At 43.6% G+C, this 23758-nt stretch overlaps 1 protein-coding gene across 2 annotated transcripts in view; it reads left to right on the top strand.

Annotated features, from left to right (window-relative positions):
• The window catches only part of STK40 (serine/threonine kinase 40), a 40586-nt gene that overhangs the window by 3069 nt on the left and 13759 nt on the right, over positions 1-23758 (top strand). For both annotated transcript variants that reach the window (XM_054011796.1, XM_054011797.1), the window contains exons 2-7: positions 12317-12432; positions 14679-14798; positions 15850-15935; positions 16663-16806; positions 19334-19561; positions 20726-20778. In XM_054011796.1, coding sequence (XP_053867771.1) covers positions 12411-12432; positions 14679-14798; positions 15850-15935; positions 16663-16806; positions 19334-19561; positions 20726-20778 — 653 coding nt within the window. In that variant the 5' untranslated portion in view covers positions 12317-12410. The remainder of the gene's footprint in view (positions 1-12316; positions 12433-14678; positions 14799-15849; positions 15936-16662; positions 16807-19333; positions 19562-20725; positions 20779-23758) is intronic.

Raw genomic sequence — 23758 nt, 5'->3', positions numbered from 1 at the left:
TAGCCAGTGTTAATCTTACTTTCATAAACACCAAATTAATCCATTAACTCTTTAAAAAATATGTATGCACAAAAATGATTTTAGAGCTATATGTCTTTGTCTAAAAGTTCTTTGTTTGGTATTAATGTTTGTTTAGCACTTCTTGCATGTAAAGTACTAGCCCAGTGCTAAGTGTTCCTTTCTGGTGTTGGTGCACAGAAAACCTCATGGACTCCTGTGAAGATGGTTTTACATCTGTACTGTTAGGAAAGAATTAGATGATAGTTTTACTCACTTGTGTAACAGCTTTGATACTTTCCTGTAGAAAATGCTTTGACTTTAGAATCATGGAAACATAGTCTGACTTTTTTTTTCTTTGCAGGTATTTACAGTGAAGAATTTTAGGGAAAACATGGGTGACTCTTTAGTTCGGTGCTAAAACCTTAAAAGGAAGTTTTGCTTTTAACAGAAATGACTTTCTGAGAACATTGACAGCCTTCTGAGTAAAGGTTTCCATCAAACCCAACAATGGAGGTGTAACGTCCTGATTCTCTTAAGATCCCCTACTGACTTGCTAGTAAAGAAAAGTGGCTTCATGCTCCCATTCAAAATTTCTTTCTGACCAGGCCACTGAATCTCTGAGAGAGATTTTCCTGGTCTTGCGCAGTTTTTTGTGGTGTGGAAGCCAGTGTCCTATTGACTCATCTCTTAAGGATGTGTTCAAAGGTAGCAGCAGTTAGATCATTATTGGACTAGTTAATGAAACTACAGAAGTGCAACTACATGCACATTGGCCTTCAGACAGTTGCCACATTCCCTTGCCTACATTTGGTCAGAGGTAAGCTGCCTGACTTTCACTGAGATAAACTCACCAAGCCTGCATAGCTTGCATACCTTCCACAACTAACAGCTCTAAAATAGGCTTGTTCAGTAACAGGCCTGTGTGCTCGTGAGGCACTTTGAAAAGCAGCTTTTTCTGTCTTGAGTAACATCTGAAATACATTTGTGGGACTGAAGAACAGTTTACTTCATTAATTCTGGGTGTGCATAGTGTACATTTCTGTGTGTACACACTCACTTCAGTAGTTCTACGTGTGTCCCCACATACACACAATATCCGCTCTTTTCCAGGATCCAGATTGTCGTGAGACATTAGTTGGAACAACTACACCTTGTTTGTGCAAGTTTGAGCTATCCTCTGCTAACTGATCTTGGTGGTTCCTGAGTCTGCCCAGAACAAGACAGTCCAGCACCGTTCAATCATAACTAACAGGTTCTTGTCTACAGCTGTTCTACACTGATGTACAGTACAGGTGCCAAGCAAGTGTAGTGTGCATTTATCTATATGCACCATTCAATTGTTTACTCTGATGGGGGTCTCCATAGGATATGACTGCATGAAAGGAAAGTAATGAAATTCCCAAGTTCCTCATTTTTGGTCTTTTCAAGCGTTTCATTGTGGATGTAACACTAATTTTGCCTTAGATTGATACAACCTATTCATTCATACAACAGAGTAGCACATTGTGACCACGCCAAGGGAACAAACAGGTCATGTGTAACACTATTTCTGTTTTCAATCAGTGTTTATCAGTTTCTTGTCTGTCCTTTTCAGGCCCCAGCAATGAAGGAGAAATTTTACATACTCTGTCTTACGCACTTGTCTTAGTTGAGGTGAACAGTGCCGGATAAGAACTGCTTAGACAATAATAAAGCTTTAAAGATGGGGATAGAGGCTAGTAGAAGATGAGTTTCTGTGGCTGTGCTATTGTTCCCTTCATTCACCTGAATAAGATAATGGAGAACCCGTTTTACTTTCATCTACCTGGTACCTTGTCATTTTGCTCTGTAATTTACTGGTGGCTCTTAACAGTAAAACTTGAATTAAGATGCTTCGTTGTTGCAGTATATAAAATATCAGTCTTGTCTTAAATTTGTCATTGGGAGAACCCACAGGTGCCCCTCCCCACTCACTTCAGACATGATGAGAGAGAGTCTGTAATTCTTATATTTTGGCTTCCTAACCTCCTCTTCTCTCTAACACTATCTTGTTTGTTAGCTCAGTGGTTCTGATCTTGAATGTGAATGAGACTCTTCTGTGTAGGAGATGATTCCTTAAGTGCTGAAAGCAGACCAGGAAGCTGCATGTCTTGGTGTTGTGATTGATCCTCCTTTGCAGGAGAAGTACAGAATCCTGAACTCAGAACTTGGCAGCTTAAAAAAAGCAAAACAAATTTTCCATTTACTTTTTTAAAGCATTTATTCGGCATGTTGCATTAAACTGTTCTCAGAATCTCTTTAACATTGTGCTAGCATGGTTGAGGTTTAAGAATTAGACTCAATGTACATTACTATTTATATTAGTGCCTAACAGTATTGTAGGCACCTCACAGGACAAATAAAACACAGCTCCTACCCTGGAGAGACTCCATTTTAATACCAGATGTGGTGGGCGTCAGATCAGTGGGGAGGAGGACAAAAGAACTCAGCAACAGGTAATGCATAGCGGAGCCAAAACCCTTTTTACTGTATGAACAAATTCAGTGGCTTTGACTCCTTTCCTGGCAGTGTCACAGTGAGAGTAGGTCTTGCAGAGGGTAGTGGCTGGGCATACCAGCTCGGTAAGAATGTCCCTGTGCATAGGGGGCAGAGGGTAAGCCCAGCAAGGCTTCAGGAGAAGTGGAGTTAAATGCTAGATGACTAGCCAGAACACTCTCTAATAATGTCTAGTCCTTGTCTACACGAGGAGAAATCAGATGGATAATTCTCTACTGGTGCAGTTCTACCAGTGGTAGCTGTCGTGAAGAAAGGGCACATGTCTCTCTACCCACCAAGTCAACTCACTCTTTATCTGAGTCCTGGCTGCACTACAGCTTCCACCATTGCCATGACTGGTGGAGAATTACAGGTCTGAATTTTGCCATTGTAGGTAGGTAAATCCCTGTATCAGCAGCTTCATGCCCGATTCGGTTTCTGTGTGAAACTCCTACTGAGTGGCTTCTCACTATAGCATAATCTCTAGCTACCAGCATCTGGCGGGCTATTTTTCAGAAAACAATCCATGTTCTGGCAGGTATCTGAAGTGTCAGGTGCTGCATTGTTGTTTTTCAAGATAGTGTGGTGAAAAATTGGGACAGGGTGTGGGGGGTAACAGGAGCCTATATAAGAAAAAGACCCAAAAATCAGGACTGTCCCTATAAAATCGGGACATCTGGTCACCCTAGGTGAAAATGGGCTGGATCAAACCATTCTAAATGGTACTTTAATTGTGGAGGCATTTGTCAGCCTAATCACTTTACAAATAAAGATTTAAAATGACTGCAGTTCAGATTGAACATCTTTTCTCTCTAATTCTTCACAGACCATGTTACATGGAATATTGGTCTTCTGGCTCTCCAGGCCTGAGCCCTTTCTCTTCCAACTAGTAACGGCCAGGTAAATCCCTGGTTCAGTATAGGCTGTGCTCAGGAGTAGGGGCCATACCTCTACTTAAGTTCTGCTGTGGGATTTGCTCTCACAGATGCTGTGCAAAACCTATAATTTTTACTGAGTTTAACTGAATAAGTCCTTGAGCAAGTCTTCACTTTCCCATTAAATGTTTTCTAACTGGAGAATTCTTTCCTGGAAATCGAATGGAGAGGCGGCTAGTTAGTAGTAAAGTTTGAGCCTGCCTTGCTACAGTGCGTCTGAGACAGTTTTGCCAATGAACTTAACAAATAATCCTAACCAATGGGAAGGTTTCAGCCATCACTCGAAAGCATCAGTGAGCAAAATCAAGTGCAACAGGAGCAGAGGTGTTCCTCTGCAGAAGGGATTTTTTCCTATGGCCAATTACAAAACTGTGGTCCAATAGCCATTTGGTCGGAGAAGTCAGTGGTCTCTAGGTGGGGTCAAGAAAACAACAGGAGCTCAGACTTGTCTCTGTCTAAGTAGACCTAGGGGCAGGTTCTGGCACATTCTCCTTTTGAAGAAGAGCCTGTGTTAAAGCCTGTTTAGTGAACAGTCCCTGAGCAATGGCAGTCATTAGGATGCAGGAAGTATTTCCCTCATTCTGCAGTGTTAACGCTACATCCTTTCATTGTTTCTCTGTGGCATCCGCACTAATGATTTGGTCACATAATCGTATTGCTTAAAAGCACCGTCATCTTCAGCTGCTTTTTATCCTTAGGATGTTATGGCATTATCTCCTTTTAAAGACCACACAAAGGGAAGCCTTGTAGATTGTTAGCTGCTGTTTGATTAAGGATGACCCTATCGATTTCAGCTGCACTGCACTTTGCTTTTAGTCTAAATAAGCCTTGTGTTATCTCTGTTTGCAGAGGAGACTTGGGAATGCTCTGGGTTTTCTAAATAGGGTACCACGCTCTCATTTGGTGTAGTCTCTATTTGGAAGCTGGTGCTCGGATTGCTGAAGTTCCATCCATATTTTAGTTCATCGTCAGGAATGTCCTTCTCCTGTGAGTTGTAATCAGGATGCAGGTTTTGTGGGTTTATGGTGCTGGTATCAAGCAATGTTCCCTCTAAGTTTTCCATCCATGTGTGGAATGAATTTTGTTATTGCACCAATACGGAGGTGATGCGTGGCAGGGGTGGGGTGGAGAGGTTCGGAGTGTGGGAGGAGGCTCAGGGTAGGGATGCGGTGGGGGGGGGAGCGGTGAGGGCTCTGGGGTGAGGCTGTGGATGAGGGGGTTCAGGATGTGGGAGGGGGCTCAGGGTTGGGACAGAGGGTTGGAGTGAGGGCTCTGGGTGGGGGGGGAGGGCTGGGGTTTTGGATGCAGGCTGTTGTGGTGGGGAGAGAGGACCCCCCCCCCCCGCAGCCCTGCACGCCCTCCCCCCCACTCCCTATATTCCACCTCATGCTACACCCCTTTCCTCTCCAGGCCCCTGTGGCTGTGCGCCTGCGTGGCTCTCCTCATCAGCTGCGCAGCCCTTGATGGGCTCCTGTGCCGCCACGCAGGTGCACACCTTAGAGGGAACACAGGTGTCAAGCATGCTGTCATGTAAAAGACTCTGCATTAGTCAGGTTGTACCACATAAGGACCTTGTAGGCAATCTGAAATGCAGCTTCTAAAGTGTTTTCTTTCTGCCCAGTTAGGGTTATAGGGTATATTACATCTCCTGTTAAAAACAGCAACAACACTTCACTGCAAAGAATAAAAATGTCAGCATGTGCATGAGTCATACAATAATATTCTGTGCATGCAAAGGAAGCCTTACTGCAGCTAAATACACACAGTAACTTAAGTAAAATAAAATCCAGTGTAATAAGCATCTTATGCGATGGGTACATTTTTTTTAAACAAATACGGCTTTATGCAAGTTCTGTGTGAATTGCAGCCCTCTGAATTAGGGATGCGCTGGGCATGGAGTTGCTATACAAACAGCAGTGGCTGTCCTTTCTAGGCATCTGCAGGATGCAGCAACACTTCATTTGTACGCGCTCCCTCCGCATTGTACCATGTCCTAATAGGTTTTGCATCAAGCTTATAGACCATGGCTGCAAGCGTGTATTTTTGGAATGGATTGGAAACCTGGATACTAAATGAAATGTGTTTGATCTGTCTCCAGCACTAAACCAGGGGTCTCATACATGCGGCGTCCACGGAGTTATTTCCTGCGGCCCACCATAGCTCCCCTTACCCCCCGCTTCCACACACACACACACCCCAGCGCGCCACATCCCCGCTCCTCAGCCTACCTGCCAATGCCTTCACTTCCGACTTTCCAGGAGGGAAGGGGGAGGAGTGGGGACATGATGCATTCAGGGGAGGAGGCGGAGAAGAGGTGGGGCCAGGGCAGGGTGGGGGCGGAGTTGGGCCGGTGACTTTGGGTAAGGGGTTGGAATGGGGGTGGGGAAGGGATGACAAGAGGCGGGGCAGGCGCGGGGCCTCATGGAAGGGGTGGAGTGGGGGTATGGTTTTTGTATCTTTGTATGAAAAGGTGTCAGTGATGCGACCCTCGGGCCAATGTACTACTCCTCATGTGGCCCTCCTGGTGATTTGAGTTTGAGATCCCTGCACTAAACAGTTAAGCTTACTAGTTAGAAAGGGATTGTGTAAAGACAGCCCTGTCCTCTAACCTTATAGCCAATAAGAAAATGTTTCCCTGTCACTGACGGTCCTTAACTGTTCTCTTCTGTTCCACACTCTTCTATAGGCTTTTAATCAGAAAAACTGTTTTGCTTTTCAATTCTAAAGTTTTCTTTTAATCATTCAGTTAGGGGAGGAGCCGGAATCAGTCTGCAGATTTCCAAGGGCATAAGCCAAAGCTTCCTGAGTCTAGACTTCCTCTCCCTGCCCCCTCCAGCCATGTTTCTGTAGAAGGCTTTGTTCCTACAAAAGGGCTTTCAACTCAATACACAGTTCTTTGTGTGTCTCAGTGGTGCTTTTGAATAACTGGACTCAGTCTTAGACTTTGGGCTCTTTGAATCTGTACTGACAGGTTTTCATTTCATGTAATTTAGTTTTCTGTATAGAATTGTTATATTTCCGAAGGTTTATTAGTATTTCAGTTGATTAAAAGTGAGAGTTCATATAAACTGAATCAGCACCAAACTACTGCCATCTCTGTAAGGCAGAGGAACTAACTTGATTTGTACTTCCTTTTTTAGAAAGGTCTCTACTGCCCTGGCTGTCCTCTGCACTTACCTTTCTTGTAGTGAAGGGGATTGTCTCCACTGAAGAGCCCTTGCTTTGCACCCGAAGGATAGTGGAGCTGATCTTTGCATTCATTCTTTGGAGGTAGCATGGTCGGGGGAGAAAGGAAAGGTCCTGGCTTGTAGAGTAAGTTGCTGCACTGACCTCTAGCATCACCAGGCCAAGTTGCAACCTCCTTACTTTATCATTCTCCCTTCATACTTTGAATCTGACCTACAAAGCTTCCCTTAACCCAGGAGCCAGGGCCTCTTGCTCATCTCAGGACCAGTCAATTTTGAACAACCAGGCTTTTAGGAAGGTTGTTTAAATAGGTGTCCGAGTCCTGTATTGAGATGATCTGGGCAGCTTTGTCTCAGAAGTTCTAAAGTTCTTTCCAAATGGGAAGTGGCTCATGGAGACGCATGAAAATACTTTCCTTGGAACGTTGTTTTTCACCATAATCTCCCAACTGATAAATCAAGTCATACTTGAGGTTTTACTGTGTTAAACTTCAGTAAATGTTTAAATCATTCATTTGGATTGAAGGTCATGTCCATTGTAACCTCTCTTCTGCACACCAAGTTTAAGACATCTGATAACCTTGATTAAATGGGAATGAATTTTAGCTGGTAAACGTTTACAGGCAAACAGATATATTTTTGACCTGTTCTGTTGACTCAAATGTCATCTTTTGCTGTTTAAATTTCAGTAAAATCTAAAACTGGCATTGAAGCCTGTCTGATCAGGTGCCTGGTATCAGTGGATTGGAGGAAGCAAGCAGAACAGTAACCTTTGTGCTAACTCTTGTAACTTGTGTTGGAAGTATCCAATCGTTTTTGGTCTTATTCTCAAGAGAGCCTGAGTATACATTGCTGCACATTAACAAGTGCTGGAAAAGCCAGCAAGTTAAGATGCCAGATGCATTGCAAATGGCTGGGTCTTGTGCAGTTCATCTCTAAAGCTGCAGAGCTCTGCAAGGTGATGCTAATGTGGCTTCCCCTTCCTATGAATAAACAGGTCTGAGGGCCTTTGTTCTGTCCCTCGGTGCAAAACCGGTAATGCCATTCTAACTTTTGTTTTGGAAAATGGACTGAATCCTGCAGGGAGAAGCACAGTTCTATGGACACTGAAATATCAGTCATGAGGGCCTAGTAACTCCACTGAGCACCAGAATGTGGGTTCCTTGTCTTCCTGATGCAGTAGGTGTTGGGAAAGCCTTGCACTCAAGCAGTATTTTGGCCTCTCCTGGCAGCAGTGGAAGAAAGATCTGTGTCCAGTGTTCTGTACCTAGACGGAGGGTCCCTTGCAGCATGAGGAAGAGATCAATAATCCAGGGATATGTGGTGGGAGCTTTGAGCCTCTCCTAGCTGCATAGCAGCCAGAGGGGTGGTGAGTGGATTTTTATTCATTTATTTAGGCTGTTTCCACTGGCGTCTCTTCCTTTCTATGTCTTTAGCTGACGTTTCAGGTTCGATGACAAATTGTAGCTGCCAGGAGTCTCCGGGGGAAAATGATTCATTTGTCCTGTGCCATGTTTAAATTAGCAGTCTGGGAGCTGTGCTTGTAACTCTGTTTACCTATCTTGTTTTGCCTGCAGTGTTTCCATCATAGAAACGATACAAAAGTTTCAGGCACTTCAGTGATCACTTCAGCAAAGCAAAAACATAAGTGTGTGAGAATATTCACCAGTTCAGCTTCGAATAGTTTCTGGAGGTATCCTGGTTTCTGAGGGCTGCTACTTGCTGCAAGTAAAGCTCAGACTCTTTCAAAAACTGCCTCTTCAGCTCCTGGGAGGTTTGGGGATACTAAATGCAAGACCAATGAAGCAACTTTATTTGGAATCCTCAATTCTAAATCCAGCACGAGCTGTTGTAGTGAGAAACACCCCTGTGGTAGCTGATGCATCCAAACTCTGGGTACAATTGCAATTTTTGCTGCTTGTCTTGTAATCCTTAAATTCCAGCACATGCAGGTCTCCTTTGCCTTTGATCTTTGTCCGGGATCAGTCAACCTTTTCTGCTTTTGTCAGCTGACTTTAGGCATTTAGAAGTTACGACAATTCAGAGTTTCCTAGGAAGGTGACTTGCTGGGTCTCCATTCTTTTATGGAGAGAGAGAGCACTGCTGGGCCATCACAATGTGCACAAGTCAAAATATTTCCAGGCAGCTTTTGCAGAATTCATTTTGGCACTCGGTTTAGTAACCTAGGGTTGAATCCTGTACTATTAAAATGGATCTCTTTAGGCTCCTGATGTGAGAATGAGATCCAGCTCTAAAGCAGTGTTTGAGACTATCTGCAGACGACATTGCAGAAGTTCATTTGTGGTTCTTTCTTCACCATCATAATGCTAAAGACTTCGATTTTCTGTTAAAGCAAGTGTAGATTTTAGAGCCTGATTGTGTAGCAATCTTAAAATAATTAACAATTATGCTGCAATTTGCATGGTTGCATAATTGCATTGTATACAGGGGCCATGATTATTACTATTCATTTGCTCTTTGGTTCCCTGTTCATTATGCCTTTGCAGAGCAAGAAATCCTTGCATGATGCAGTAATCCTCAGATTTGTCTGCTTTCTTCTTGTGAGCAAACAGGACAGGGGAAAGCCTCTTGCTGCTTTGGCAGATCAGTGGTGGTAAAACATTCTACCAAAAGGAAATTGGAGTTTGGAACATAATTTGGCCTTTGTGGTAACTGTGACACTTCCTGTTTCTCTCTGGCACCTCCTCCAGTTGATGTAGGGGTAGTGTTGACGGGGTCCATTGGCATGTACCACCAACCTACCTTGGCTGGAAGGAAGCTGTGATTGTTTTAAGGGAGGCTGGGGATCCTGTGAAGCCCTTTGGGGATGGAGGGGACTGCAGATTATCTAGCTTTCTGCAGTGCTTGCAGAACCAGATTCCCATCTCTTTCATTGTCCTCTGTGCTCACAAGAACTACGCATACAGTCAAAGTGCAGGATTAGCATCAGTGCTTCCAAACACAGCTGCTGGATCTACTTTTAGGGTCTACTGGTTTGGATGATGTCCCTTTAAATATGACTTAACACTTAGATCTTTTTAGAATATAATTAAATAGTTGGTATTTGAGCTGGCAGCCTATAGACCAGGTTTCAGTGGGATTCATAGATTCCAAGGCCAGAAAGGACCATTGTGATGTCGTCTGACCTCCTGTATGACACAGGCCAGAGAACTAACACATTAATTCCCAGAGCAGATCTGTTGGGAAAACATCCAATCTTTATGTAAAAATGGCCAGTGATGAAGAATCCACCACGACCCTTGGTAAATTGTTCCAATGGTTAATTACCCTCACTCGCTTAAAAATATGCCCTTATTTCCAGTCTGAATTTGTCTAGCTTCAACTTTCAGCCATGAGATTGTGCTATCCCTTTCTCTGCTAGATGGAAGAGCCCGTTATTAAATATTTGATACAAGTGCTCCCCTCTTGAAATGAGCGTTATAATGACAGTGCTCAGGGCTAAGACAAAACAGAAGCACTAGCAGATCTGCATGTTCTGTATGCCTGTGGACTTGGTAGGGGGCGGGGAATCTCTTGCATTGCAGTTTATCAGGGCTGTGATGATGATGCATTCTGTAGAGGACACTTTCAAGTAAAGGCAGCACAGTGGCATTCATGTTGAAAGGCCTCAATAGAGTCATCCCCTAGATCCTGTTTTTCAAAGCAATGCAGTGTTGTAGGTGAAACAAACCTGTGTCTCTGTGGGCATTCCCCGGTTACTAAGAGAGAAGCTGCACCATGAAACCTGTGGCCTTTTGACCACTTTCCTTGGTTTAATCAGGGTTATGCAATGTCAGTAAATGCAGAAAAGGGAACCATCTTCCCGGTATTTTTGAGAGCAGCTGCCTTTGGCTTTCTTCCTTTTACTTCTGGGACTTTCTCTTTCTATCTTGGATTTAATTCATGTTCCATTGCTTAAAGGATCTTCAACATGAAATCCTCTCAATTTCAAAACATGAGTTAAAAGTAATTTCAGGTGCTATCCTTGCACCTGAGTCCCCCTGTCAATTTTTGCAGCTTTACAATTGCATTTTCCTATTTATTAAGTTATTCTCTTCCCTGTTGCTGTGTGAGATCCCCAAACTAAACAGGCAAAATCTCCTACAGAGGGAGAAACAAGCTAGACAAAGTGCTGTCAGATGCACAGACCGAAAACAGGATTTTCTTTAATCGTTCAGTCCCAGCCGTTTTGGACATTGCTTGTTACAACAGCAGGTAAATTTTCTGACAGGAGTGTGATCGTTAAGTCAGTGTCACTTTAACAGGGCAGGAATGAGAACTCCTCCCACTCTGTTTGTGATAAACTCATAGTGAAAATGCTGCGTAGACCATGCTTGTAGGTTTGTGAGCTTGCCTCCTTTGCACTGCTACAGCCCATCCGGCACAAGTCTGCATGACTGAGGCTATGTCTACAGCCACGCTGCTGTAGTGTAGACGCTTGCTTCAGCTGCAGAAGGGGGGTTTCCACCGCTATACTAAATCCGCCCCCTCAAGAAGCAGCTGCTAAATTGTTGGAAGAATTCTTTCGTTGACCTAGCGGTGTTTACACTGGAGCTTAGATCGGTTTAACGACGGCTCTTGGGGGTGTAAATTTTTCATACTGCTGAGCAACATGGTAGGTCAACCTACATTTTTAGGTGTAGACCAACCCTCAGAAAAATGTTCATTGTGGTCTTCGCTCCTAGTGCTAAGTCCTTTGGCATTGTCAGACAAAATATTAAAAATTGAAGATGACATTCAAAGTACAGTGCCAGGTAGCCTTTTAAACAAGTTCCAGTAACCAGATGTATTGTGACTTTACAGTTTATCTGGCCTCAAAGGAGATTAACTTTTGTTGTGTCCCAAATATGGTCACGTATGCGTTTATTTAGGTTCAACTGCAGTTTATTATTTAAACAAATACAAGGGGATTAAAACATTGTTGGGGTTTAGTAAAGCTGTACAAATTGTGTTACACAATATTTAAACCTCAAATGTTTGTAATAATCTGTTGGTTTTTAATACACTGACTGCCTGACTAAATCCTAATTGCAATCCTTACTTGAGCATGACTTTGAGTTGTGACCAGATTAACTGGAAATGATACTGAATTTTAGTGGAATTATTTTTGTCACAGGTTTTCTTGGCCCTTTTAAAGAGAGGTCCTTGTGCAACCAGGATTCAATAAGAACTTAGTTTCTGGGAAGGACAAAGTTTGATACACTGTCTGAAGTACAAACTTTGTGCATATATTAACCCTTTTATAGCAATACAAAAATAGTTGCTGATGCTGAGGAATTCATTTCCTTCTCTCCTTCCATGAAAGTGGTAGGTAAGTAATTATTAATTTTTATGTAGGTAAAAGCTCAACAGTCAGGCATCCCTTGAAAACCATTTAGCTAGTTTTTACTGAGTTCTAAATGATCCGGCTTGCACCACAAAATAACATTAGAAAGATCCTTGAGGCTAGTATTTGTCTTCAGTTTGTACAGTACCATCCGTACATTTAACTTTCCAGTAACAGAGCTTTGGTAGCCATACTCGCTTGTCCACAAGCAGAATCTTAGAGGGATCTGGAGGTTATTCCAAGACAAACAAAATATAGACGTTGCAAATTACAGAAGTTTTGGTGCCTACCATGTTGTCATAGTCAAACATAATCCGAGAACCATAGCATCAAGTGCATCTCTTTTACATTTACAGAGTCCCGGACCTTTCCACCATCCAGCCTTCTCCAGAGTGATGCCTGCTGTCTCCTGAGGCATTGGAAAACCTAGTTTGGAAGAAGAATAAAGATATGGTTGATGCTGAACTACAACGTGAGTCCTCAGATTATTTTGTTTACGACAATGCCATGTGCACCAGTGAGTCCTAATGAACGCAGATTGCACAGCACCAGTTGTTGCAGCATATGTATTAGCTGGGGGTTTCCTCAGGGAAATTTTGTTTGTGCATATTTCCATCTGGAATGATTACATTGCGGGGAATTGAGTGATTTCAGCAAGGTCAAGTAGCAAGTCAATGATGCAGCATGAACAGAACTAAGACCATTGTGGCACCCAGACCTTGGTTCTAACCACTAAACCTTATGGGCGCCATAACTGAATTCAGTTAATTTCAGTTAATACTTAATTTAAAGGCAAAACCAAATATATGTATGGGTCAGTAATGGGGGGGTTTAAACCTGCTGATTGATTTCATGGAAACATCCCACTTCCTATTGTAAAATTTCTTGCTCTGCTGGGCACGGTGGTAAGTGCTTTTGTATAAATTGATAGTGGTGTCATGTTGAGTCAGCAGTCAGTGAAAAGTTCATGCCACCGGAGGTGTGAACTTCCCACTCTACCTAGTCACGGCTGGAGAGGGGGAAGAATGTATCCGTCTATCTCACCTTTTAAACATCAGCACTGTTAACAAGTACTCAAAGCCCCCTTCCCCTGCCCAGAAGTCATTGAAACTTTGCAAGGAATTTGTTTAAGGCAGTTCCTATTGAAAGTCTTAGTCACTCCTTTTTGAACTGCTTTTAAAATGTGTTAGAATGAATCCAGTTAATCAATGTGGAGTTGGAGCATTCTCTTTAAAATGACTCCTAAGCCAGGGAAGGGAGTCCGGTGTAAGGGGAACTCTCTGCAGACTGGTGCTCGCGCCAGTGACGACTGCTGCTGCAGTAAGACCTTTGCACTAGCAGCGAACCCACTGAGCGCAGTATGTAGCAACAGCAATAGTTTCATAGCCAACCTGAGGACAAATTCTCTTGCCACTGAACTGAGGCAAGACTGTACCCTATAGAGAGAAATGTATTGTGACCAATCGGAGACGTGGATTAATCTGGACCTTTAGCTGTTGGGGCTGCAGGGCTACGTCAATACATTTTCTTTAGGGCTCTGAGGAACAGAAGGCTGGTTCATTTGAGAAGAGTCCAGAACATCTCTGCAATACCTGAATAAGGAGACGGTAACACACTCCAGAGCCTAGTCCAGAGTGATTATCCATTCCTTCAGTCTGCCTATATATAATGCTGTTATCTGCACATTTGGATGCATGCAAGACATTCCTGTGATGGACAGGAGTATTTTCCTGCATGGCGGTAGAGCAGGGGAGCTCACATCCAGGTCTTTTCATTACAAATTTGTCCACCGCAAAATATCTGTTGAGAACTGGTGGCAGTGCTTTTCCTTAGACAGTGTGAAGCACAGAAATACGAGAGAGAGACAGTGATTTTATACAGCAGACTGAAAGTGCCTGAATTCAACTCAGTCCAGCTGGATGAACATAGTGAAGGGATAAGAGTATAGATTAGGTTATAGGGTAAACAGGGACAAAGAGAGGGGGATTTTAGTTTACACTAACTATAAAATGTATATAATTTTTCTCTCTCATTTACAAATAAGTTGTTAATTGTGGATGAATTAGCTAATTATCCCAAAGTAACTAATAGAGATGTATGCATCTTTCATGCGCCCTCCCTCCCCAATGCTCTGTCCCAGGGAAAGCTAAAATGTAGTGATTCAGCCAAATGATCAGTTTTATTCCGCTAAGTGCTGAGAACTGTAAAGACTCTTGTGCTTCTCAATAGCTGGTGAGTTGGCCACAATCATTAAAGCATAAGTGTTTCTGTGAATAAACTCCTAGGGCCTCATGGGTTGACTTCAGAGTTTTTTGGAGGAACAGAGGCAGTTTCTTCTGAAGCTTTTTAGAATGTGTTCATTCATGTGCTTTATTCTGCTGTAAAACAAGTCTTAATTATTTAGATTCTTCTCTCTCCCCTCCCCCCCCCCCCCCCCCGGCCCAATTACATGTGTCAAATAACTGATCTAGGAACATTACATTCTAATGAAGCTGCCTTGTTCCTTGTACCTTCCTGAAATGTATGAAGTCTGTAGCTCCCAATTCATCCGCCAGTAGATGAGCCATAGCATTTTGTCAGTAGGAACTGCCTTCTACTATACAAATAGGCAGAGGAGCTGTGCATCATCCAGTAAAAGGTTTCCAGCACAAGATAGGGTTTGGTGCAAGGAGAAGAGCTTTGTTACTCACTGAAGTGTGATCTTCCCTGTCTTTCAAGAGCTGAGGATGAAGCGGCGAGCGTCAGACAGAGGAGCTGGGGAAACATCCGCTAAGGCAAAGACTCTTTGTGCAGGGATTTCTGGAAGTAATGCCAAGAGAGCAGGCCCTTTCATCCTAGGTAAGCAGAAGAGGTTTTCTTCATCCCCTGGGCCGTATGAGGTGGAATGTTAATGGTTGCGAAGCTTAAGGAAAACCGATGCAATAAAATGAGTCAAAGCAGAATTGTAATCTAGGTTTTTGTGCCTAGCAAAATTCACTTCATCTGAAGTTGACAAAGCAGCAATCCTTGGAGCGCCTGTAACTGGAAAATTAAGGCTGTTTGTAATGCAGGACAGGCATAGCCATTAGGGGCACAACTGTGAACCCCAGCTTTTATTGATTTGGGGACTGAATATTTAAATTGTATCCAAAGGCAAACTCTCTTCTTGGGGGTGATGTGTAGTAGGACGGGTTCCCCTAAGGAGCCCTGGGGTGTATGTTCAACCCCACTTCACTCTGAATATGCTGTTAAATTAGCGCACACACAGTTTACTGAAGTAACACAGTGGCTGCTCTCTCCTTGGTATGTGTCCTGTTGGCTGGCCCCTCCCCCCTCCCAGTAGCTCTTGGCTGTCACTTGCATAATGTATAGTTTTTAGAGTTATTTTGCATAACCCCAAGATCCCTGTGAAGTCCATTGTATAAAACCTGTCAATCGTCTGTTATTAAAAATGGACTAGTTAAGATGGGAAATCAACACAGTGGGTTATTCTGGTGCATTCAATAAATGGTTAAACTGAGCAGCCCCTTTAGGAGTGGCAGCTAGATTCAGAGGTTCAAGAATTCCTTGCCACAGCTGCTGATAGCGAATGTAAAAGCTATATGGTTTAGGCATGCAGAAATCTGTATTTCTATGAGGGACAGCTGGACACTGTGCAGTGTTTTGCCAAAGGACTCTTCTGTGAACAAATGGACCATTGTCCACGGAGGTTCAGAATCCAGCATCCTTTGTTTTCTTAAGAGTAATACAATCTATGGGAAGAAACGGACAGTGTGGATATTCATGCCCTGCTGAAAAAGGAACTTGATTTAGACTTATGCAAACTGTATGACAGCTGAATATTGACATAACATTGAATTAATCATAGCTTTTTAAAGGAAAACCAATCTGTTCTGCTTTGTGCTGGTAGGTCCACGTTTAGGTAACTCCCCGGTGCCAAGTATTGTTCAGTGTTTGGCAAGAAAGGATGGGACAGATGACTTCTATCAACTAAAGGTAAGCAAAACACCTGGGGTGTGGATCCTCTGAGACTTTTTAACCCTTGCTCCATCAGAGAAACTGCCTGAATCTCTGGAGAATGCAACAGTCTAAAGCCTTGTATACACTGGGGATTGGCTGCTAAAACTTCCTGCCAGCCGTTCACCCTCACTTGCAGCAACATTGGTGCAAGTAGAAGTACTTGTGGCACCTTAGAGACTAACAAATTTATTAGAGCATAAGCTTTCGTGGACTACAGCCCACTTCTTCGGATGCATATAGAGTGGAACATATATTGAGGAGATATATATACACATGTACAGAGAGCATAAACAGGTGGGAGTTGGTGCAAGTGTTCGCTCTCAAGCAAAGCCGCAGCTGCTGCTGCTCTGAGCAGGGTTAAACAACTGTGCTTAACACACCAGTGGCTTTCTGGAGCTCTCTCTGCACTACCGCCACTAAGGGAACTGAGCTGTTGTACTGGCAACAAAGGGGGAAAGGATCAGGGGTGCTTGCAAAGGGCAATGTGTGTTTCCTGTCAGCTCATCAAATTCATGCTGTATCATTCTGCACATATGTTAGTTCACACACTTCGTGGCAAGTACATAAATCAAGCACTGGTGTAATTCCATTCAGCTGTTAAATGCACGTGTGACTGTTTAAACTTGTACAGCTGTAACTAAATATTTGGGGGGGACTTCGTTTTTTCCTAAAGGAATAAGGCTTTTTTTCTCCTTTCCCAAAGATTCTTACCTTGGAGGAAAGGGGTGACAAAGGAATAGAAACCCAGGAGGAGCGACAGGGCAAGATGCTGCTGCACACAGAGTACTCTCTCCTTTCCCTTCTGCACAATCAGGATGGAGTGGTTCACCATCATGGGCTCTTTCAGGTACCGCCAGCCACCTCGCAGGCTCTCTGAGGACACTAGCAACTGCAGTGGGCCTGAACTACTACTCTGTGCAGTGTGCTACCCACACTGACAGTCTCACACACAGAGAATTATCAGCATGCAAGCCATGATTAAGGCTAAGTTTTTGTCACGGATATTTTTAGTAAAAGTCGTGGACAGGTCATGGGCAATAATGAAAAATTCACGGCAGCCTCTGACCTGTCCTTGACTTTTACTAAAATTACCCATGGCAAAATGGGTAGCCTGGGCAGCTGTGGGAGGTGGAGATTGGGAGCTCCCACATGGCGCTGGCTGAAGTCACGGAAGTCTTTGGAAATCAGATTCTGGAACCTCCATGACAAAATCGCAGCCTTAGCCATGATTAATCAGTGCCTCTTAAAGCAAGCAAGTGTATTGCAGAGGCAATTCATGTTAAATACTGATGAAATAAGCCTGGTGATGTGATAGATTAGATTATAAAACAGGACATGGGTCTTGATATGTGCACTTGTGAGCCTTCCTGTGCTGCTTAACACTGAGAAGTAGCCTGAAGTAAGGACAAGAAACGTGAGTGTCAGTCTGAAGAGGCTCTTCTAATATGATACAGCTATAGCAATAGCACCTAGAATTTGGATCCCATGCCAGGGGATTTGGAATTGCTCCATGCCCCTTGCTTCATATTTGTGCTAATTAGCAAAGCGTCTTTTTAGAATGTAATCTATGCTTCGCCGTTTCAGTAATCGGTCTGTTGTTGAATTGGGAGAAGCAGACAAGTTTCCAAGATGCTGTTTCAACATGTTAAAATAAATTTGTAAATGTGCTAATTAGCAATTAAATATCCGTAAGTGAACCAATTGCAGGGCTGTTAACACCTCTGAAATAAGTCATTTATTGAATCTGTGACAGGTTGGCTGATGAGAGATGTTAGCTGTGATACAGGTGATTGTTCACTTGCTGGCTAAATGTTTGTCAACAGCCTGTTTCAACTGAGGATCTGTTGCAAGAGTGGGCTGATAAAGTTTGCGGATGATACGAAGGTGGGAGGAGTTGCAAATTCGGAGGAGGATAGGGATATTCTGCAGGGAGACTTGAATGAGCTTGTGAATTGGAGTATCAGAAATAAGATGAAATTTAATAGTGAAAAGTGTAAGGTGATGCACTTGGGGATGACTAATAACAATTTTAGTTACAAGATGGGGATGCATTGGTTAGAAGTAACGGAAGAGGAGAAGGACCTAGGGGTCCTTGTGGACCGCAGGATGACTGAGTCGACAATGTGATGTGGTGGTGAAAAAAGCCAATGCGGTCTTGGGATGTATTAGGCGAGGTATATCTAGTAGGGATAAGGAGGTCCTGCTTCCATTGTATAAGGCGCTGGTGAGACCTCATTTGGAGTACTGTGTGCAGTTCTGGTCTCCCATGTTTAAAAAAGATGAACTCAAATTGGAACGGGTGCAGAGAAGGGCGACTAGGATGATCAGAGGAATGGAAAACCTGTCGTATGAAAAGAGATTAGAGGAGCTTGGGTTGTTTAGTCTGACAAAATGAAGGCTGAGGGGGGATATGATTGCTATCTTTAAATATATCAGAGGGATAAATACAAGGGAGGGAGAGGAATTATTCCAGCTTAGTACTAATGTGGACACAAGAACAAATGGATATAAACTGGCCGTGGGGAAGTTCAGGCTTGAAATTAGACGAAGGTTTCTGACCGTCAGAGGGGTGAAATATTGGAACGGCCTTCCGAGGGAAACGGTGGGGGCGACGGACCTGTCTGGTTTTAAGATTAAGTTAGATAAGTTTATGGAGGGAATGGTTTAATGGTAAAACATAGTAGCCAAGGAAAACCAAGCGATAGTACGTAAATAGCATAATGGCCAACAAGGGTCAGGCTAGAGACTCTTGCCTACATGCTCGGGGTATTACTGATCGCCATATTTGGGGTCGGGAAGGAATTTTCCTCCAGGGTAGATTGGCTGAGCCTCTGGAGGTTTTTCGCCTTCCTCCGCAGCATGGGGCAGGGATCACTAGCAGGAGGGTCTCTGCCAATTGAAGTCACTAAAACACAGGATTGGGGACTTCAACGGCAGAGTCCAGGGAAGGGTCTTGTGGCCTGCAGCATGCAGGGGGTCAGACCAGATGATCATAATGGTCCCTTCTGACCTTAAAGTCTATGAGTCTATGCTGTAACAAAACCAGAGGGCCCAGCTACATTACAGTCCCAGTCCCGTGTCTGGTTTCTGAGCATGCTGGCGTTTGATGTAGGTTTTGGTTGTGTCGAGTACCCATGCTTTTGCACTACTCAGGCCAGGAAATGCGGACTAAGCCCTATAGTTGCTAATCTTAAATCAAACAAGTGTGTCCTGGGTAATCTCTTATCTGTGCTTTGCTTATTACTTTATTGTAACTATCTAAAAGGCCATCTTATTCTCTAATGCTCTGTTCCTAAGTAATACATATGTCCCCTGCATGTGCAAACTAGACCATTTATTTAAACTCCATTCCTTGCCTCCGTCTGCCACTGCAGGACCGAACTTGTGAAATCATAGAAGATCTGGAAACCAACAGAATGGTCAGGAAGATGAGGAAGCGCATTTGCCTTGTTTTAGACTGTCTCTGTGCTCACGATTTCAGTGACAAGACAGCAGATTTAATCAACCTGCAGCATTACGTCATTAAAGAGAAGAGACTCAGCGAACGGGAGACTGTTGTTATATTCTACGATGTGGTACGAGTGGTGGAAGCATTACACAAGGTAGGGTCTCCGTGTAGCCTGTGCACGTGTCTTGGGGGAGTTTCATCCCAAATTAGTATCCTGGACTTCATAAAAGCAACTGAAGGATTACAAAGGATGGCTGTCTCAGCTCTTTTCCAATAACACAATCCTTTTCAAACATTAAGCTCTATGCAAGCCTCGGTATTCTGAGCCATACCAGAGCATCACCTCTCTTCCCCTGCTGTTTATTGATGGCACAACAGTTGCTGGCTGAGGAGAGAGAGCAGTTGGATTAGATGTAAATCAGGTGAACAGCAAAACTATTAACCTCAACAAAAAGAAACTTTCTGGGTTTGAGGCTGATCAAATCCAGGATCCACTCCAAAGCATTTCCCATGGAAGCAATATAAATCATAAGTGAGATAAAAACCCTGTGCTGCTAGTTTGAGATCAATGAACTGGAAATTACTGTGCTATAAAAATAGATTCCACTGAGGTTTCTGACTTGTTAGGCTGTAAAAAGTGACATCCGGCCTCCCTTAGCAGAGCCTTGCCAGTGAGCTAATAAACATGCACGTTCAGAAGAATTTCTCAGTCGAAAGGGGCATTGCCGGGACTGGGCAGCCTGCAGCAGACCTGAGTTAGCAGGATTCTTACACTGCAGTTTTGAACCAGGCAACAAGAATGAAGCAGACAGAGTAGTGCAAGAGCACTGGATACACCCTCAGTGGCAAATTAACACTTTGAATTTCATGGGGGTGTCACCAAGCTCATTAGATGAAGGGCCCTCAACATCTGATTGTTATGGTTATATTATTTGGGTATAGACAGCCTTCTTTACAGCTGTTTACCCCCAGAACCAACTGAAAAATACCAAACTGGGCCTCAGCAATGTTTGCAGACACTTATGTTGCTATTTTGAATGTAGACTGATCCAGCTATATCTCTACATTGTAGGCTTTACCTTCCATGGGCAGCTTGTGTGCTGGAATAGCTCTTGGATTGTATATCACAATAACAAATTCAACAGGCTAAGAGTGTGAGCATTTGCCTCTAATATTCTTCTAGTCGGAGGATGATGCAGTCTCTAAAATAGGATTAGAGCTTTGTATCCTCTGAGTGCTGGGGCCAGAACTGAACTCATTCTAAGGATGCTTGTGTTCATATGATATCATCTGATCTAATATGGAATCTGTCTTACAGAAAAATATTGTGCACAGAGACTTGAAACTAGGAAACATGGTGCTAAACAAAAGGTAAGTCCTTCCGAGGGCTTCTTTTTGCATCTGTTTTTTGGTGCTTCCTTAAGGGATTTCCTTTCTAGCAGACATCTCCTTCATGGGCTACAGAGGGGTGCAGATCATTAAGTTCACACATAGCTGCTATTCCAGAGATGGTGAGGGGGAAGGAACAGTTTCATCTTTTGTCTGTTGTCCCCTCCCCTGCCAAAATTCTGTTCTTAGTGGTCCCCCAAAAGTGAGCAGAGCCCAACCAATCCCAGTCTCTTTCCCCTCCCCCAGATGTACTTCCACTGCCCACACCAAGCTGTTACCCTGTGGTCTAGATGTCAGGCACGCAGAGTCTTGGGTTCTGGTCTCAGCTCCGCTACTGAGCGGTGCCTCGGTTTGCCCATCTGTATAATGTGGATGACACCAATTGGCAACGTTGAGATTTAATGTTTGTCACATGCTTTGAGATTTGCAGATGAAAGTCCCTGTGTAAGAACTGAGCATTACCCCTGTGCCCGGATCCTGCTTGTGGCACGTGCTCCGAGCCTGGGAGTTGTGACGATGATAGGCAAACTGCAGCTTTTACCCTTCCTGGTCTGTTCAAGTGCATTTCCTCTCAGGTCTTGGGCTGTTCCCTCTCCAGATGGAATCTCACTATTCTCCCACTCTCAGACCAGACCCCTTGGGCCACCGTCCTCAGATCACCTGTGATTACCTCAACAGATCAGTGCCCTCTGGGAGCAATGATCAAACAGCCTTCTTAAAGCAAAGTAGTGTTTGTTTAGAACAAAAGCATGTAAAAGAAAATATCTGAAAACAGTAACCAGTCCATAGGTATGCCTGCCTGCCTTCCTCAGAGTTCCCCGTTCCCCAACTTCCCTGACACTCCCACAGCTCTTGCAGGACCTGTCTTTGTTCTTACCAGGAACAGCGCTTGGCAATTGGTCCCACCTCCTCTCCTGAGAGAGGCTTTTCGGTGTCTTTTTTGATTTCTTAGTTCCCAGCATTGGCAGAAAGAGCTGTGTCACTTAGGCCTGGAAGTAGGCCATTGTCCTGTAATTTTGCCCCTTAACCCTTACTGGGGGGCTGATTATTTGTAGCTAGTTGTTGTTTTCCTGCTTGCTTTTCCCACAGCCCCCTGTTAAACTAGATCCATGCATTCAGACAGGAGAGTAACCAAGCTACAATAACTTAATCTCTCTAACCAGGTCACATACAGTGTTCCTAAATTATTACGTTATAGGTCCCTGTCCATCAGTTGCATCTTGATGGCAGTGCCTTTGGAGTATGATTTGTGAGAGGCGAGGGGAACAAACATTGTCTAATTTGACTTTGTAAACAAATAATCCAGATTGAATTTCATACCCTAATTCTAGGTGGATTTGAGCCCGAAATTTCCATTCTTAGCTGTTCCATAGAAGGCTGCTAATACACATGGCAGAGTTATTGCCGATTAGTTTTCAGTTTCTAATGTTAATCCCTTCTACACTGCGCAATTTGAGCAAAGCTTAACTGACTGCTAAATTCAAACGGGTAATCAGCCTCTAATACGAATTCTGAGGCTTCCGGAGCAAAGTCTATGAAAATCTCATTCTTACTGCCAAACATTTAAGGGTTATTTTCATGCTTTATAGAAGGCAGGATAAAACCTTTCAATAACCTATGGCCAGCGATAAGACCAGGTCAGACTAGATGATCATCATGTCTTTTCTGGCCTTAAACTCTACAAATCTATGAAAGAAAAAGTCTATAGCAAGGAGAACATAAGTGTGCGGGTGGTGGTGGTGCCCTGTGCTAGACAGGAGGCCAGACTATCACATCAGTCTTCTGGCCTTCAGCTCTGACTCTAAACAGCTTCCTTTCTGCAGGCTGGAGAGTGGGTAGGGACTGGATTGGAAAATGGATCTTATCTCAGTAGGACATTGAAGAGAGAAGGGAACAGGTGCTGGTTTTAACTGTAAGCTAGTAGTTATTGTCTGTCGTTCTGGGGTTTTACTAGTAAAGACAAAATGCAAGTAAGCATAGAAAAGATATGATGGTTTGACAAGTCTAAAGCACCTGGGTTTTTGTGGGGGTTGGGATGTTTGGATGCTAAACTGTACCTCTCCTGTGATTATTCATGTTGTATATAGCTCAGATCAAACTAGCTTTATAAGATCCACTCATAATTATAGATTAGTGCGGGTCTAGGCTGCAGCAGGATATAAAAAGCACTGCATTAATGCAAGATCCCCCTTAAAGAACAGTTATCTGTAGTCAGTTCTACATTTACTTTGCAGGTTTTTATCGTCTGACTTACAGGGGAAAAAAACTTGCTCCGTTTACAGATCAGACGATGTTTTGGTAACTGCTGACACCAAATTCCGCCTCGGTCTGAAAATCCACCTTTATTGCCTCTTACCTCATCGCTAGTAACAAAGATTCTGTAGCTGGGATTTATCTGACCATTCGGGTGCACAAGGCAGACTAGAACCCTATTGGTTCTGCAGGGCTAATGGGAGTAAAAGTGTAGTCAGTAAAGTGCAGTCAGATCCCAAGATGTGTAGAGAGCTAGACCTGTTAGTAAGTTGTAAATTGGTCCCATATTTACATGGTCACATTTCTCACTAGCACCACCCTCTATATTCAATCCAGGAGCCTTCTGAGTGGTCCTTTTAAAATCTATGTTCAGCCAGTTCTCACCGGCTAAGCTGACCCTTCTGTCTCTCCCCAAGTTGTATTTGACACCAGACACCTGTTTGTGCTTTCTTATTTTTCCTTGCAGGATGGGTGCTCCTAGCCTGTTTCCTGCTTTCATTCTGGTGTCGTGCTGACTCCCTTTCCAGCTTCAATTGTATTTTGCTGCTGCTTCTTTCACAACTGGTTTGAAGTTGCTTAAACTCTGGGACTTGATTCTGCCCTCAGTTGCACCTGAGCTGCCCCATTGAAGACAGTGGGATTGGATGGGTGTAAAGAAGGCGGAAAGGGGCCCTTGTTTTTGTGGAAATGAGCCAGGAGTTAATTACTT

Source organism: Malaclemys terrapin, chromosome 22 (assembly GCF_027887155.1).
Source record: "Malaclemys terrapin pileata isolate rMalTer1 chromosome 22, rMalTer1.hap1, whole genome shotgun sequence".
Taxonomy (NCBI): domain Eukaryota; kingdom Metazoa; phylum Chordata; order Testudines; family Emydidae; genus Malaclemys; species Malaclemys terrapin.
This window is presented reverse-complemented; position numbering and strand designations above follow the sequence as displayed.